This window comes from Athene noctua, chromosome 2, assembly GCF_965140245.1.
Source record: "Athene noctua chromosome 2, bAthNoc1.hap1.1, whole genome shotgun sequence".
In the NCBI taxonomy this organism is placed as follows: domain Eukaryota; kingdom Metazoa; phylum Chordata; class Aves; order Strigiformes; family Strigidae; genus Athene; species Athene noctua.
In genome coordinates this window covers 13,692,456-13,708,066 of record NC_134038.1, presented here as the reverse complement: position 1 = coordinate 13,708,066, position 15,611 = coordinate 13,692,456, and the positions used below count along the sequence as shown (strand labels likewise).

General features: G+C 44.3%; 2 protein-coding genes across 2 annotated transcripts in view; one reads left to right on the top strand and one right to left on the bottom strand.

Moving 5' to 3' along the window:
- ATAD2 (ATPase family AAA domain containing 2) overlaps window positions 1-1,060 on the bottom strand; it is a 38,569-nt gene extending 37,509 nt beyond the window's left edge. The window contains exon 1 of the mRNA XM_074898472.1: window positions 804-1,060. Within this exon, the coding sequence (XP_074754573.1) occupies window positions 804-1,022 (219 nt within the window). The 5' untranslated portion in view covers window positions 1,023-1,060. The remainder of the gene's footprint in view (window positions 1-803) is intronic.
- A 343-nt stretch (window positions 1,061-1,403) lies between these two features.
- On the top strand, window positions 1,404-14,248 carry NTAQ1 (N-terminal glutamine amidase 1). Its single transcript, XM_074898473.1, has 6 exons — window positions 1,404-1,752; window positions 1,997-2,096; window positions 2,652-2,702; window positions 4,734-4,882; window positions 5,211-5,335; window positions 13,953-14,248. Exons 1-6 carry the CDS (start codon window positions 1,679-1,681, stop codon window positions 14,054-14,056), a joined length of 603 nt encoding a protein of 200 aa, XP_074754574.1. The 5' UTR covers window positions 1,404-1,678; the 3' UTR covers window positions 14,057-14,248.
- The last annotated feature ends 1,363 nt before the right edge of the window (window positions 14,249-15,611 follow it).

Genomic DNA, 15,611 nt, shown 5'->3' with positions numbered 1-15,611 from the left:
ATTATAAAAAGCTTAAGTAAAGTTTTCATCCTTTTAAGTTACAGACATAAGTGCTTGAAGTACAAGTTGGTCCCAATTTCTAAACTGAGCTTTGTTTTTAATGCATCCAAAGCAGTACCTAGATACACCTGACTAAGAAGTATTTCACAGGCACTTCAGGCCAGCTCGAATACAGCTATAGGTCTTGTATATTTTGTGTCGAGCGCTGGTTTTGATGCATTTTTGTCACCAAAACAGCAAGTGCTCTGTGAGCATTGCCACAATTAAAGCAAAGCAGGCTCCAAGACCTCTTGAAGATAACTTTTACTCCAGATAACAAATGTAATAAAAATAAACGGGGAAGGGGAAATACAGATAACACACCAAGCCATACGGGGATGCAAAAAGTTTCTATCCACAGGGCAGCAGACGACCCAGGGGCTGTGCCAAGCCCCCATTTGGCTGCAGGGCGACCAGCAATGGGTGCCGGGGGGACGGGACGGGACCGGCTGCGGTCCTAGAAGCTTCACGCGCAGCCACGCAACCGACCGCAGCTGTAGGCGCTTACCCTAAAGACGATTTTTTTCCCTGTTTTTTCCTCTACGTGACAGCGATCTCCGGCGCCTTTGCGCGGGGACTCGGTTTTCCCCTCTCCTCCTCCCAGCAGCTCTCGAAGGCCCCCGGCGGTGGCCAACCCCCCCACCCCCGGCGACGGCTCGCGCGGCCACCGGGCGCCTCCCCGCCGGGCCGAGGCCCGTCTCCCCGCGGAGCCGAAGCTTCCCACCCCACCCCACCCCACCCCCCCCGCCTCGCCCGGTGCTCACGGCCTCGTCGTCTCTCCTGGTCCGCCGGGATCTCGCGGCCCTGGTGGCGGCCGAGGCGACCCCGGAACGCGTCCAGATTCGGCGGGTACTGAGCAAGGGGGACTCTAATGAGATGAACTCGGAGCTGGAGTCCATGAGGTCGAAGGGGGGGCGGCGGCAGCGGCTGTCGCGGGCCGCCGGGCCCGACATCCGCGCGGCGCCGCTCCGGAGGACCACCATGGCGGGGAGCCGCGCCGGCCCCGCGCCCGGCCCCGCCGCCGCCGCCCGCCCGCGCGCGCGCTAATGGGTCACCACCCCTCCCCCGGATCCCTCCGCCTCGCCGCCTTCCTTCCGCCCGCCGCCGCGGCGGCTGGGCCGCCCCGCTCCGGCGGAGGCCGGCGGCGCTCCCGCCGCCCGCTCTCCCCGCGCACTCGCTCTCGCCGCCTCCCCCCCTCCGGCGGCCGGTCCCGGCGCGGGCGGCGGAAGGACACGCGCCGCGCCGCGAGCAGCCAGAGTTTGGCGCGTCAAAGTTCAAGCGCGTCGCTTCGCCAGCGCGGGATTGGCTCGGCGGCGCGCGCTGGGCCCGCCCCCCGCCGCGGCCCGCCGGCAGGGGGCGGGGCGGCCGCCTCAAGGGCCGCGCTCGGCCGCTCGCTCTGGTGGCGCTCGGCGCGGCGCCGCCGCGTCCCTCCGCGTCCCGCCCGAGGGAGTCCCGGGGCGGAGGCGCCGCGCTCCCCGCACCCCTGGCCGCCGCTCCGGCGGGGCCCGGGAAGCGCCTGAGGCGAGCCGGAATGGCGGTCCCGCCGCCTCGCCGCGTTTCCTCGGGGAAGGCGTAGCCGGTGGCTGCCGCCGCGCCCGACACTTCCCGCACCGCCCTCACCCCCGCGCCGAGGCCGGCCATGGCGCGGCCGGCGGCCGCCTACGAACCGGCGGTGCCGCCCCGCCCCGCCTGCGCCTACACTAGCTGCTACTGGTAAGGGCCGCCAGGGGACCGGGACCGGGACCGGGAGGCGGGTTACCACCCCCCACCCCCCCCGGGAGGCGCTGGGCCTCGGCTGGAGGCTTCTCCTAAACAGGTGTGTGACCTTGGAGAGCCTTCGGCCACAGGGGGAGTTTACATCGGGCGACTTTGGAGCAAGCATCGCCTCTCGGCTCGCTGCTGTTCACTAGAAGTGGAGTTGGGAGGGAAAAATATAATCAATTATTGTGTCTTACAGTGAAGAAAATGTTTGGAAACTTTGTGACTACATCAGGAGTCAGGATCAATACCCTTTAGAAGAATTCTATGCTGTTTTCATATCCAATGACAGGAGGATGGTAAGTCAGTGACATGTGATCTGAATGCGGCTATGGAGAGATTCAGGCCTTTAGACCACAGCCCGGTGTAGGTGAGTTGTGGTCCCAGGCCTAGACCGCAGCCCAGCATAAGCAAGACGTGGTCCCAGGCATTTTGACCACAGCTCAACATAGGCAAGATGTGCTCCCAGGCCTTTAGGCTGTAGCCCGACCTGTAAGTGCAATGTGGTTCAAAGCCCTGTTGGCTCAGAGGCACACACGCCACACCAGTGAGATTGTTTAGTTATCTGATGCACTCGGGACCGTGGGAAGAGGCATGATGTCACTATGAGCTGTGGGTGTAGTTGTTCCCTGTAATCTGTCAGTTTAGGAGGATGATTATATTGTGCAGTCCAGAATGGTATCTTCAACTTCATGCTCCTGAAAGTTAGAAACTAGAGAAAATTTTCTGACTGTAGCACAGGTAGAGTGAGGAAGCGGGTAGGTTTACAAAGAACCGACCAATTAACCTGGAATTAATCTGTATTAATCTGAAAGGTTTTATTTGCTTCAGATCCATTCACTTTCAACTTTCAGATTCCACTCTGGAAGCAGAGATCGGGACATGGAGATGAGCCTGTTGTCTGGGTAAGGCCTTCTCTTCGCTCTCAGTAATTTCAAGTGCATCCTTCTGGAGTTGGGTAGTTGCAGGATCAGACATGGGCAGTGTCACCCACCTTCACTGTAACAAACTGTTATGTTTATGTTCCATCTGAACATAGAGAAACATTTTTTTACTGTGAGGGTGATGGAGCACATTGCCCAGAGAGGTTGTGGAATCTCCATCCTTGGAGATATTCAAAAGGAGGTGGTCCCAGTCAGCTGGCTCTAGATGTCCCTGCTTGAGCAGGAAAAGACTAGAGGTCCTTTCCAACCTCAACCATTCCATAGTTTTGTATTAATATTTTTTATTCTTTTACAACAGATTTATAAAGAGCCTCTATCTGGTGCTCCTTCTTGCCTTTTGTAGTAAATTAACAGCGAGACAGTAAAATGTACAGGTGACAAACCTTAATGTTGGCAAGAGTACGTAACACATTTGTGGAAATTATCATCTGAATAGTGTTGGAGCTACCAGGTTTGTAGAATTTGAAATAGATGTCTGTATTTATAAGAAGTAGATGGGTGAAAATATCCATGTAGGCCTGACTGAGGATAGAAAAATATAACCAATGTGTGTATTCAGTGTCAGCAATTAAACTGACCCATAAATGGTGGCTTTGGAGTGTCATTTGATCAATTAATGTAACTGAGTAATTGCCACTACAGAATTCCTTTCAAGTATGTATCATTACAGAGTTCTTTCAGTTACCTGGCACGGAAAAAAGCTATTTCTTGTGGCAATTTCTGTTTCTGAAATTCATCAAAATAAACTGCAAACTCCTGAAGCTCTGCGATGGCTGAATCATTCATTTTCTCCCAAAATATCGGTATTTTTCTAGTACATAAAAGGTTTAATTTAAAAAGAAATCCAAGTGTTATGAAAATTATCTAAAAAGGAATAGGAGAGTCAGGAAAGGCCACCACAGAATATGGATTTCTCATGAAAATTAATAAATTGAAAGGTGTTTTAACTTTGGTTTTGTGGATCGTAGGTTATGTAAAGCTTGTAGTGTAATTTTTCTTATACTCTGTAACAGATTCTTCTAAATATTGTGGCAAACAGTTGTATATGCATTTGGTCTGTCAAAATAGCTTGCCCAAGAGCTTTTCCATGCCAGTCCCTTTTTTGGATTTATTTAATATTGAAAGTGTCAAAAGCTGGTGCTTCAGAATCTTTTTGGGAGTGGATTTAATGTAAGGTTTAGTAAACTGTTAACAGCTACCTTTAATTTAATTTTGGAAAACAGCAGTGTAAGTACCCAACACCTAACATAAGTAACCACAGTGTCTCCAAACCTCCACTACACCTGTGTTTCTTGCAAGTTAAGGAATAAAACTGCACCTCATAAGCCAAGTGTCAAGACAAAATAGTTACCTTGAAAAAGTGTGATATAGTACCCATAGGCATTTTTCTTCCCTGCTTCAAGAGCTGCTGCAGGAATTCATCTTAGTCTTATGGTCCTCTTGATCTGAGTAGTTTGCTCCTTTCTCAGTGACATGCATTTTTTTCAGCCGCTTCTGCCAGCTAGACACTTGGCACTTAAATTCACAGATCCTGTAACTGCAACAGGTACAACATCTCTTGTTAGAAGAGATCACTAGGTAATTTTAACGTTAAGCTACCATCATATGTTGTTGGGAGCTTTTATTTAGGACTGGGTCTAAGCCAAAAATGCTTACCCCACTCAACTTTTGCCTTTTGGTGTGGGATGTGAAAGAGATTTGCTGTTTCCTTAGGAGTAGCATACACTTTAGTTTAGCTGTTGAGGCTTAAATCAAAGGAGGCTGGAAAGGAAGGGAGAGAATATCAAGGTTTCTTGAAAGGCACAATGGACGAGACAGGCATTAGGAAATCTCTCTCCTGGTGCCAGGAATGTTACAGGCTTAATACTTGAAGGGCGGAAAGCAGTATTTAAATAAAGGATTTGTAGCTTCTGCTTTTAGGAAGTATTTTTTTTCACTCTCATGGCCAGTATCTCATTAACAGTTGTTAATGGCAATTACCCTTCTTTCCAGGACTACCATGTTATTCTACTTCATGTTTCCAGCGGGGAGCAGAACTTCATTTATGATCTTGACACAGTGTTGCCGTTTCCGTGTCCTTTTGATGTATACAGTGTGGAGGCCTTTAGGTTGGATGACAGCCTTCATCCGGAATTTCACAGGTGACAACATATAAAGACCGTGAATGTTATTCAATGAAATCAAAGTTAAAGTTCTCTTTGTGGATGCATATTGACACATTTTTGCTGAACTCCAGTAAAATAAATGCACTGTCTGTTGTTTTTCTAAAGCTCTTTACCTTAGTCTCGTGAAAAGCCTTTTTCTTTCCTACTGCAGTTTCTTGTTAACCAGTTAACTGCTTGGCACGATATTGCTGATTTATGTATTTAATGAAATTAATGCTTCTTGATGGGACGAGTTCTTGTTCCAGGTGACTAATGCAGTATTGTATACATGCATCTTTTGATACAATTTTGCATTACTATTTAGGAAAATCAGAATGATTCGAGCAGATTTGTACTTGAAGACATTTGCTTCAGACAGATCTCATATGAAAGATGCAAATGGGAAATGGCAGAAACCTCCTCCTTCATACCCTTGCATTGAAACTGCAGGTAAGCTGCCAGAGCTCCTTTTTCCTGCTTATAGTGTTGAATGACGTAGTCCAAGACACACACAAGAAATAAATATGCTTCCATAACATGTGTCTGGAAGTACATCCACATCCAGCTAGTTTCTTATTTCATCTGGAAAAAAAAAAAATAGGGCTATAAAGCATTTGGCACTTCCTTTTCTGAACATGTAAAGTCTAGCATGCCTCCTGGCATTTACCATTATCAAACGTCAATTACTCATCTTCATAAACTGAGTGGAGAATTAGTTAAGTAATACTGTTCTCTCGTTGCAGCACCGAACTGAAGCAAAGAGGTCAAATAATTTGGTTACGGTCACAAAGTGAATTTCTAAAACACTGATTATGCCACACTTTAGTTGTCAGGTCCCATCCTGCCAGAGCCGGTTATTTTGACAGGAGGCAGTTTTCAGGCTCTGCTCAGTGTGCTGCGTTTGCCTGCACGAGATGTTTGAGGTTTTCCTACGAGATGAATGGACCTGAGGACACTTTAAGGCAAACTGGCAAGTCAGCAAATTTCCCCCCCAAGCCTTAAGCCTCTTTAAGTGATCGTCTAGATAACAGCCTCTGGGCCAAGCAGAGAAGTAGAGACTTGGCATCTCTTCTATTTTGTAGAGCTGCTGAAACCATTCTTATCACACCGCATTTCAGCTTATTCTGGTGTGCTTGGCAAGCTGGCTAACATTTGCCATGTGTGTGTTTGTTTTCTCATTTTCTTCCCAGATGGAGGAAAGTGTGGTGAAATTTTGCTTTGAAAGAGTTTTCATGTTATTGCTATGCATGTTTGGTTTTGTTGCTTTTTTAATAATGCAGTACTGCTATGTATTTATGTTAGAGAAGACAGGGTCAAGGAAACATGTTTTGTGTTTAGGTCCCCATTTATTGTGGTTTTAAGCTTCTGGGAAGTTAATTCTCAGTCTATGCTCTGGCTTCCAGGGAAGCCTGGTGTTTCACACTGGAGTAGAAATGAATTATGAATGTGGGCAGGAGCATGGATGTAGTCTTCACTGTGAAGCTGTAGGTGTTTTCTAGAGAATCCAGGTTATGAAGCCCCTTAAACCGAAGCACCTATGCAGGTTATGAAGCACCCGTGTCTTGGTCCTTATCTCCAGTAAGGTTTTATACCAGTGTAGTGTAGCAAGTGGAGAATGCCCAAACTGCAGTTCACAGCTCGCTGTTAGCTGGAGTCTCCTGAGTCTCCTAGGTGCTGAGGATGTTTTTGCCTGTGGAAACCTTATTGTTGTGATAATTGAGAGCTAATGACAGTGTGAGGAATATAGATCAGGCCAGACCAAGAAGCTGAAAAAATTCTGCTCAGATCAGAAGACTACAAAACATTTCTTGTGGGTAGTAAGTTACAGAATGACAGTTGCAGGTGTGTACATGTACCTTTAACTGTAGTGAATGACTTAACAGTAGCAAACCCTGTAACTCTCCTCTTATCCATCTTGCTTGGTTGAGCTTTACTTCTGTGACAAGCAGCAGCCACATGGTCTCAACCCAACTTCCATATTTTGTCTCTGATGTTGGTAGATAGTGAAAGATCATCCAGTCCAAAACGTGCTCGAAACAAGGATTTCTTAGCGCTCTGTCCAGTCTAGTCTTGAACACCTCCAGGGCTGGAGATTCCACCACATTTCTGGGCAATCTGTTCTATTATTTGATCATTGTCACAGTAAAAAAAAAATAAATAAAAATCCTAGTATGTAATCAGGATTTCCTGTGTTCCAACTTGCTTTTTTTGCTTCTTGTCCCATTGCCAGGCTCCTCCAAGAAGGCTCTGGCTCCATCCTCTCTGTGTCCTCTGGTCAGGTAGATGTAGACAGCAGTAAGGGCTCCCCTTCATCTTCTCTGTTTAAGACTGAACAGGCCCAGTTGCCTCAGCTTCTTCTTGAATATCAGGTACTTCTGCCCCAAACAACTTGATGTTCCTCTTCTGGGCTCACTTCAGGATGTCAGTGTTTTGGTTTTTTGGTGTTTTTGCCTTTTTTTTTGTTTGTTTTTGCACTGAGGCACTCTAAACTGGATCTGGTATTCCAGCTCTGTGTTGATGTGCTCTGGTCTTCTGGTCAATTGCCTGAATGTTGCAGGTGAAAGAAGCTGGTTACTCTGCACCCACTGGAGGTGGAAGGTCCTTCATGAGGTAGCTTCAAGATCTGGGTCAGAAGACACATAGACTGTATCAGAGCTAGGATGTCTAGTTCAAGTTGTCTTTCAGTCAGTACCAGTTTCTCCAGCTTCATTTTTTGTCTACAGTGTATTCATTTGAGATATTGTGTAACAATGCTTCAATGTGCACAGTGCTGTAAGTCAGTGAGGAGTCTGGGTGTAACTGTTGCAGAGTAATCATGTGCTGTGGCTTTTAGCTGAATCTAAGTCCTATGCTTCAGCGATGTGGTTCCATAGATGAGCATGTGTCCTGCAGGGCAACATACAGGTGTAGAAAGCATTGCTGCCAACAGATGGAAGTGGTAATTCTCTTCCTTTAGGAACTGGTAAAATAATCCCTCAGCACAGTTTTATCAGGCAGAAAAGTGCCTTATTTTAAACTTGGAGAGCTGGGTGGCAGACCTTTTGTTATCATGAAAGAGCCTGGGTTATTAATGTTCACATCCATGCCAAATTCCATTGCAGATAACTGTTTTCTCCCTGCCATTTAACTTAGAGACAGTACTCTGCTTTCTGTGATAACTTGTGTTTGTGTAAGATTAAATTGTTTTCATATTTCATGTTAGAGGTAACTGCAATTTAATGGCTGACAGAATTGACCACATATTGTTTTAGTATCAATTTATTTGTGAAGCATAATTAGATCAGAGTATTATTATTATTTTTTTTTTTTTTTTTTTTTGCTGTCATATAGAGTAGCCAAATTCCTAAGCTCTTGAGAAGATGATTACAAACGCGTACAAGGCTTATATATTAGTTGTTTTCTGTGTGTCATGTTTGATGTTAAACAGTGTTTGAAGACTGAAAAAATACAATAAAAATGTATCAATCTCTTTTAACATATGAGCATTGTGCTGTTAAAAAGACATGTGCCCATGAACTCATGGTATTTAAAGGTAATCAGCATTCCACTACTATTGTGTTGATACAATTTACTATGCGTTAAAGCATGTTAGGTACATTTATATATGCTGCTTTCCATATCCCACTTGGTTTTAAGCTTTAAGTAAACTTAAAAAGACAAAAATGTTTCCTCTTGGTACTAAAATATTGCCTCTCCAGAGCAGAGCATCTGTTAAGCCTGAATGTAGCACTTTGGAAGAGGAAATTCTGTAGTATCTAAGTCAGATGTGAGCTAAATAGGATTATTGGTAGGAAAATGTAATTACTTAGTGTGGAGCTAGGACAGGATACTGGGACCAGTGATTCTTTTTTATGAAGTAAACCAGGAAATGTTTAATGACCCTGACATTCCTTTTGGAAATGAATCGAGGAATCTCTATCAGTAGCCAATTAAGCATTGTTTTTTTCTTACCACTAACTCAAAAGGATCATTCTTAAACTGTGCTTCTGCTGCTCATGGGGTTGCAAAATAAACCTTCTAAAACAAGCTTATCTTGAGTCATAAATTCCTGTACATGCTTTAAAAAGTTGAAACTGCAACTAGGTGACTTTTTTTTTTAAATACCTTAGCATTATTTTTAAAAAAACCCAAACAACCCCATTACCAACCAACTAAAAACCCACTCAAACTCCTCAATATCTCATCAGAACTCACATGTTTAGTGGCTCATTTTGCAACTGGCTCAGCTCTAGCTGTTTCCCAGAGCTAGGCCTCTGTGTTTCTTACTGGTGTTGCTCTGGCCTCTGTTCTGCTCTGCTGCTGTGTGTGCCAGGAGAAGCTGGCTAACTTAACTGGGTGCATGGTGCTTTCCGACCCAGCCCTATCCTCAAAGCAGCTCTGCTGGAATAAGCATACCTGAGCTGCAGCAGATTCCCTTGATCCCATCTGGTTGCTAGTGGCCTCCTGTTGAAAGAAAACAGGAGCAAGTGTAGTGTTTTGTTCAAATAATAAAAATTAAGAAGATACGATTTGGGACATAAATTCATCATTCTAGTGTTGGCAGGCCCATGCTGGAGTTTTATTTTAAGTCTTCTCTCCACAAATTAATGAGGTCTGATTCTGCTTAGTTTGAGTCCTGATGAGATCAGCCCTCCTTACTGCAAGCCTGGGTAAAATACAGCTTGCACAGTGCCTTTCAAAATTACTCAGAACAGATGGTCTTATGGGTTATACACAACTGTTAGTATCAACTCTTAACACTGAAAAGCATTGGTTTGAATTTCAGTTCTCCCTGGGTGTTTGGTAGCACACTGTCAGGGTTGATTTGTAAAGGCTTTTTGTTCTTAGTATTATTAATATCCTTGGTAGTTGTAAATGATGGGGTTTGCTTGTTTGTTTGTTTTTTTTGTTTGGAAGAGCATGAGTAGGACAGCTAAGACATTCTGGAGGTACTGTGTAGGACACATCTGTGTAACAGCAGAGTTACTAAGATAGAGGCCAGGCGGATGTCTTCAGTTTCTTTCTGTATCTCCTGAGGGTGGTAGGATCCTAGTGAAAGCAAAAAAAGGAGCACTGATACAGATACAAGTAGTTCATATGCATTTCATGGGAACCTTCTGCTCTTCTCATTTGAGAATAAAACTCCAGTCTCGAGTTACGTCCTTACTTCGTGACCTTTTATGGAAGCAAAGAATCAAGTTGGGATAGAACCAGTAAAAGTACATCTAAGGTTAGAAGTATTTAAATTCTGTGAGCGGCTTATTGAAATTACAGTGCTTTCTGTGAAAGATAATATAAGGTGACCCGCTTTTGTTTTACACCGAGATGGACCAGGTTGGTTTGTGCAGTCCGTTGTGTCTCTGCTGAGGGGACAGCACCCTCTAGCTGAGTGTGGTAACAGCCTGCAAAAACACTTCTCTCTCTCCTCAGGCAAGGGAGGGGGATCTGAAAAGAACTGTAAACACCTACGCAAGTCTCTGAAGAGCCCAACTTTCTAAGTATTTTAGGTGCCCCCAAGGTTAGGCAGCAGCAGAGCTGATCTTGGAGGCTTTGCTTCTGACTCGCTCACCTCCAGCAGCCCTTCGGCAGCTGTCATTATGCAGTTAGTCCAAGGTCTGTGAGCCAAGCTAAGGCTTGGCTGAAGTATTGCTTTCTAACTACTGTTGGCAGAAGCCACAAGTATCATGGCTAACAGTGCCATCTGATTGTGTATGGCCTTTTATTTCGTCCCTGCTCAGGGCAAAAGGGTCAGACTTGATTAAAAAGATAAAATTATTCAAGAATCCGAAAATGTGCCAGCTAGGTGTCATGTAACAAAGTGGGTTTGGTCAGAGAGGAAGATCACCTCTGAGCATGCACAAATGCAAGCTAGTATAATAGTCACAGCATGAGGAGGACTGCAAGTATAAATTAAGTCTTTTTTTTAAAAAAAAAAAGAATTTATTCTGCTCCTCTGGACTTTGTATAAATGTTATATAAAGCATGCTCCTCCTTGCTTTTGTGGAGAAATCCTTTTGGTTTGTCAGCTGTAACATCCAGAGGTGTCTCTGGTAAATTCTGCTGTTTGTTACTCCTCATCTGGTTCAGGAAGAGGACTTTGTGGTGTTCTTATGCATTTTTGCAGAGCTGTTTCCTAAAACTGCAAGGTCTAATATAACAGGCATGACATCTAGATACAGCATATGAGTAAGAAGAGTGGCATGGAGAGACTATTTTCTCCTGAATTGAATGAAACAGGAGAGGTCTCACTATTTTTTTTCCTATGGATAGCTCTTGTACTGCTTCAGTGCCATCTACTGACCGGCTCTTAGACCATCTGCTCTTCACAGGAATGTTCCTGTTTGCTTTGTTAATGAAATGAAAAATTGTTTAAACTTCTCCGATGGACTGTGTTATGCTGTGCTATAGCCTTTCTGAATTTAAGATAGTATTTCACTTCCTACAGACATTGTGACAGCAACTTCCAAGTTGCTAACAACAGCGGCTGTGTTTTCAACTCTACTGGAACAATCCCCTTTGTGCTTCTTCACCATTCATAGAACAGTTTTATGAAATTATTGTCCTGCTATGCTCAGTGCATATAAAGCAGGGGATTAGTTATCTTTCAAATCTTAAACTATATAAAGAATCGCATCAATTTTAAAATAAAAGCATCAGGGAGGAAAAGACAAGTTGGGAATTGGAAAACAGACCTACCAGTCTACCAGCAAGCAAGAGCTGTTATCTGCTACTAATTGTTCTTGAGCTACAACAGCAATTTGGACTTGTGCTATTTTAAAATCCCCTCATAGTCAGGCAGAAATTGGCTCTGTTCTGCTAGACTCACTTCAGCAGCAGGAAGACGCTTGGCTGAACGTAAGGATTTTCAAACGTGCAGAGCCCAAATAGGTTAACAAGAAAAGAGTTAGGGGCCAGACCTCGGACGTGGTGAGAGCTGGGATTAGGCAAATCACAAAGCTGTGCCATAGTGTAGATGTGGTGCAAATAGAGGGCTTCAGGGACTGGATTATGGCTGGGACTCCTGGGTCTGGGATTCCCAAGCATTATCTTCCATTCCTCGCTTACGCTGTCCATAATGGTAAGCCTAATTACACAAGCTTTTTGCAGCTGAAGCAAATTCCATCCTATGGATTTTCTAATCCATTCATTAGAGCCTACTCTTGTTTGGTTCTTAATCCTTAAATGTGCACATGAATCATCCATGTTAAAATAAATACTTAAATATAGCAGGAAAGCTATAACAGTAAATCCAATGGCTTTCCCACTCTGTTCTTTCAACTCATTCTCTTCCAGTTTTCTTTTAATGGGCATTTTAAAAGATTATTTGCGCAGATCATCAGTGAGAACATAAAACAACAAACCCACGGATGTTTGTAGTCACAGCTGAATAGGTTGAGGAATGGGAAACCTCTGATCAGCATGGTTCTGAGCCAGCAAAGCTTGTACCAGGCCAGCTCTAGAAAAAGGATGTACAAGGCACCTAAACCCAAAACTGCACACCAGCAATTTGCACTGAGCTCTCTGGGATCCGTGAATGGGACAGAATGATTTCTACCTCTCCTGAGAGGGTCAGAGCAGATCAAATTCCTGGCAAAGAGCCAGTCATGCTTACTTTTTTTCCTGAAACTATGGCAATTAACCTTTTCCCCTTCTGACTTTATTCAGTGGTTCAGGAGAAAAAAAGAAAAGGAAGAAAAAAAGAGTTTGCGCCCAGCCTATGTTTATGCCCTTCTTTGCCTGAGCATCCCTCTAGGCTCTGGGATGGGTTATGCCAGATGCTTTCTCTTGTTTGCATATTCTGGCCTTGCGGTGGGCTGGTGTACAGCAAGGACAAAGTTCAGGGCTGGAGATAACACAAATATAGAGCAAATACTGTTGCCTGGGGAGTAACAAATTGTAGATTTGCTGAGGGGCTAATTGCTTCTTAGAGACGTTAAGTAACTTCCAATTCTGACTGCTGCTCTGATCCCATTCCTCTGTAGTCAGTGGAAAACCTGACTCAGCTGACTTTGGTTCAGAACTTAATGGGGGAATAGTATCTCCCCTGCTTTTGAGTAATTGGATTTGTATGGATATAGGGAGACTACAAGCACCTGTTGCATTGCAGTTCCCTTTGCTGGTTGTTTGCACTCCCGTTCTCCTGACACTACTCAACCCTTCTAGGCTGCTGTTGCAGGGAAAAATCTTACTCTTTCTTATACATATGTGATGGTTTGACTCTGGCTAAATGCCAGGTATCCACCAAGTCGCTCTATCACTTCCCCCCCCCTTCCCTTTGTTTTCTCAACAGGGTAAAGAGGGGAAAGAAGATAAACTAACCCTTGTGGGTGAAACAAAAGCAGTTTTAATATAAGCAAAGCAAAGCAAAAGTCCGCGCGCGGAAGCAAAAGCAAACAGATTTATTCTCTACTTCCCATGAAGAGGCGATGTCGGGCCTTCTCAGGAAGCAGGGCTCCAATACGCGTAGTAGTTGCCTCGGAGGACCAAGGGTGACCCCACCCCCTTCCTCCTTTCTCCCAGCTTTATACTGAGCAGACGTCATATGGTATGGAATATCCCTTTGGTCGGTTTGGGTCAGCTGTCCTGGCTGTGTCCCCTCCCAAGATCTTGCCCACCCCGTCCCACTGGGGAAAATATCAGAAAGAGCCTTGGTGCTGTGTAAGCACTGCTCAGCAGCAGCCACAACACCAGGGTGCTATCAACACCCTGCAGCTCCCAGCATAAACCACAGCACCGTGAGGGGAATGAGGGGAAAACCGATTCCAGTTCAGCCAGACCCAATACAACATACTAGTTTCTAATGACTAAGGATGTTTAGTGATCTGGTAATGTGATTATTGCCATGGTCAGAGAGAGGTATCAGGGGCAAAAGCAACATTTCAGAGACTGGAAATACATGTTTTTGTGGCACTGTACAATTTGCAGAATCTTGCTGGACTGCTACTCTGCAAGTGCGCTATGAACTCTTTGTTGTTTTGAACCGAACTATCGAAGAGGGGTTTTCAGGCATTTTTGTGATAGATGTATACCTGTGCTATAGAAGCTGCATCAGAAATTTAAACATTTCCCTTTCCTGGTCCTTTTTTAGACTCCAAGATGAATTTGGATGATTTCATCAGTATGAATCCCAAAGTGGGATGGGGCTCAGTGTTCCTTCTCCCGGACTTTGTGCATCGCTTTGGCAGACAGTGATTACAGCTATTCTTTGGAAGAACAGTGAAGTGAACAAAGAAGTTCTCCCTGCTTCTGTTTTGAGTGGGTGTGTTTTGTTCTGCTGCTCTTATACTGTATGGTTTACATTTCTTTACATGGAATAAGTATTTGGGCAAATAGAATACCCAATCAGAAATATCATGAACTAAATAAAAACTTTTATTTTGATTATGTAAGATTGAACTTGTTTTTTAATATGTCAAATCAAAGGCAAACTTCCCACCGTAAGCATATTATTTTTCCATCTACTGTGCCCAAATTGAAAAGGGCATTTACATGTTGTAAGAAAAACTTTTGGAAGAATACATGCATAAAAACTACATAAATACATGCATCAAACTGTTAAATGTCGCCATGTTTTAGAAGTGAGATACTTCAGAAGTGAGTATATTTTCTTTACGTTATGACTTCTGTCACTGACATAAACAGATGGTGCATCTCAGTTTAGTCACTAGCTTTATCAATTAGGCTTATTTAGCAGAAGCCTAAAGGCCAGACCCACAAAGGGAACAGAGTTTTGGCAGTACAATCTTAAACTCCCAAGCACTGTGTAAAACCAGGTAAGTATCTAGGTTTCTGTGCTGTAAAAGGAGAGAATTAAATGCCTGCCATTTTAGTTAAACTGTTCCTGTGCTGATGGTTGCTGGAAGATGCAGTTGCGTTTCCTTTTTATGCTGGCTGCGCATTCTTACCTGCCCCTATGTGCTTGCACTTGGCATTGTCTGGTCCCATGGTAATCCAGGGTAGGAAGCTAAACCGACAGAAAGAAATAAGGTGGTTTGGTTTTTTTCCTGCTCTTAGCTACTTGAACTGGCTTGCCATGAGGTCAGCCAGCTGCTCTTGCTGCCATAAGGAAATCTGCAGGAACATATGGTTGGGGGGAAGGGAATGAGAAAGTCTGCCCCATACAGGGTCACTTGCTGCTGAATTTCCTTTGAGGTGATATCAAGCTCTGCGTCCTTGCAGGGGAACCCGGGAAAGCCATTGTTTTGATTGGAGGTTTGGAGCAGTCTCCCACCTCTTTGAGAGCATCTTAAACATGGGATTACAGAAACAGGCTAAAATGGGGTATTTATTTCTCTGCTTTTGTACCTGGTCTACTTTACATACTTACATATCATAAAATCACAGACTAGTAGAATAATTCGGGTTAGAAGGGCCAGGTGGTCTCTAGGCCAATCTCCTGTTCAAATCAGGTCAGACCAGGCAGCTCAGGGCTTTATCCAGTCAGGCCTTGGAAACCTATAGGGATTGAGACTACAATAAACATTTGTGATAGATTTCAGTCTTGGGGATCATTTTATTTGTAAGTATATAAGTATATAAGAAAAATAAAAACTTCAAAGATACTTATATGTATATTACTGTTATATAGGTGTATTATTATACACTTATTCTATTGCATCAGTTCCAGAGAATTTACTCAGCATGTTAACAGCAGAGACAGACCATTGAAGGACTGGGATTGATTCACTTCATCTCTTTTTCTGTGTTGTAAGGGCTTGCTGAATGTAGAAACTTACACTTTCTGTTG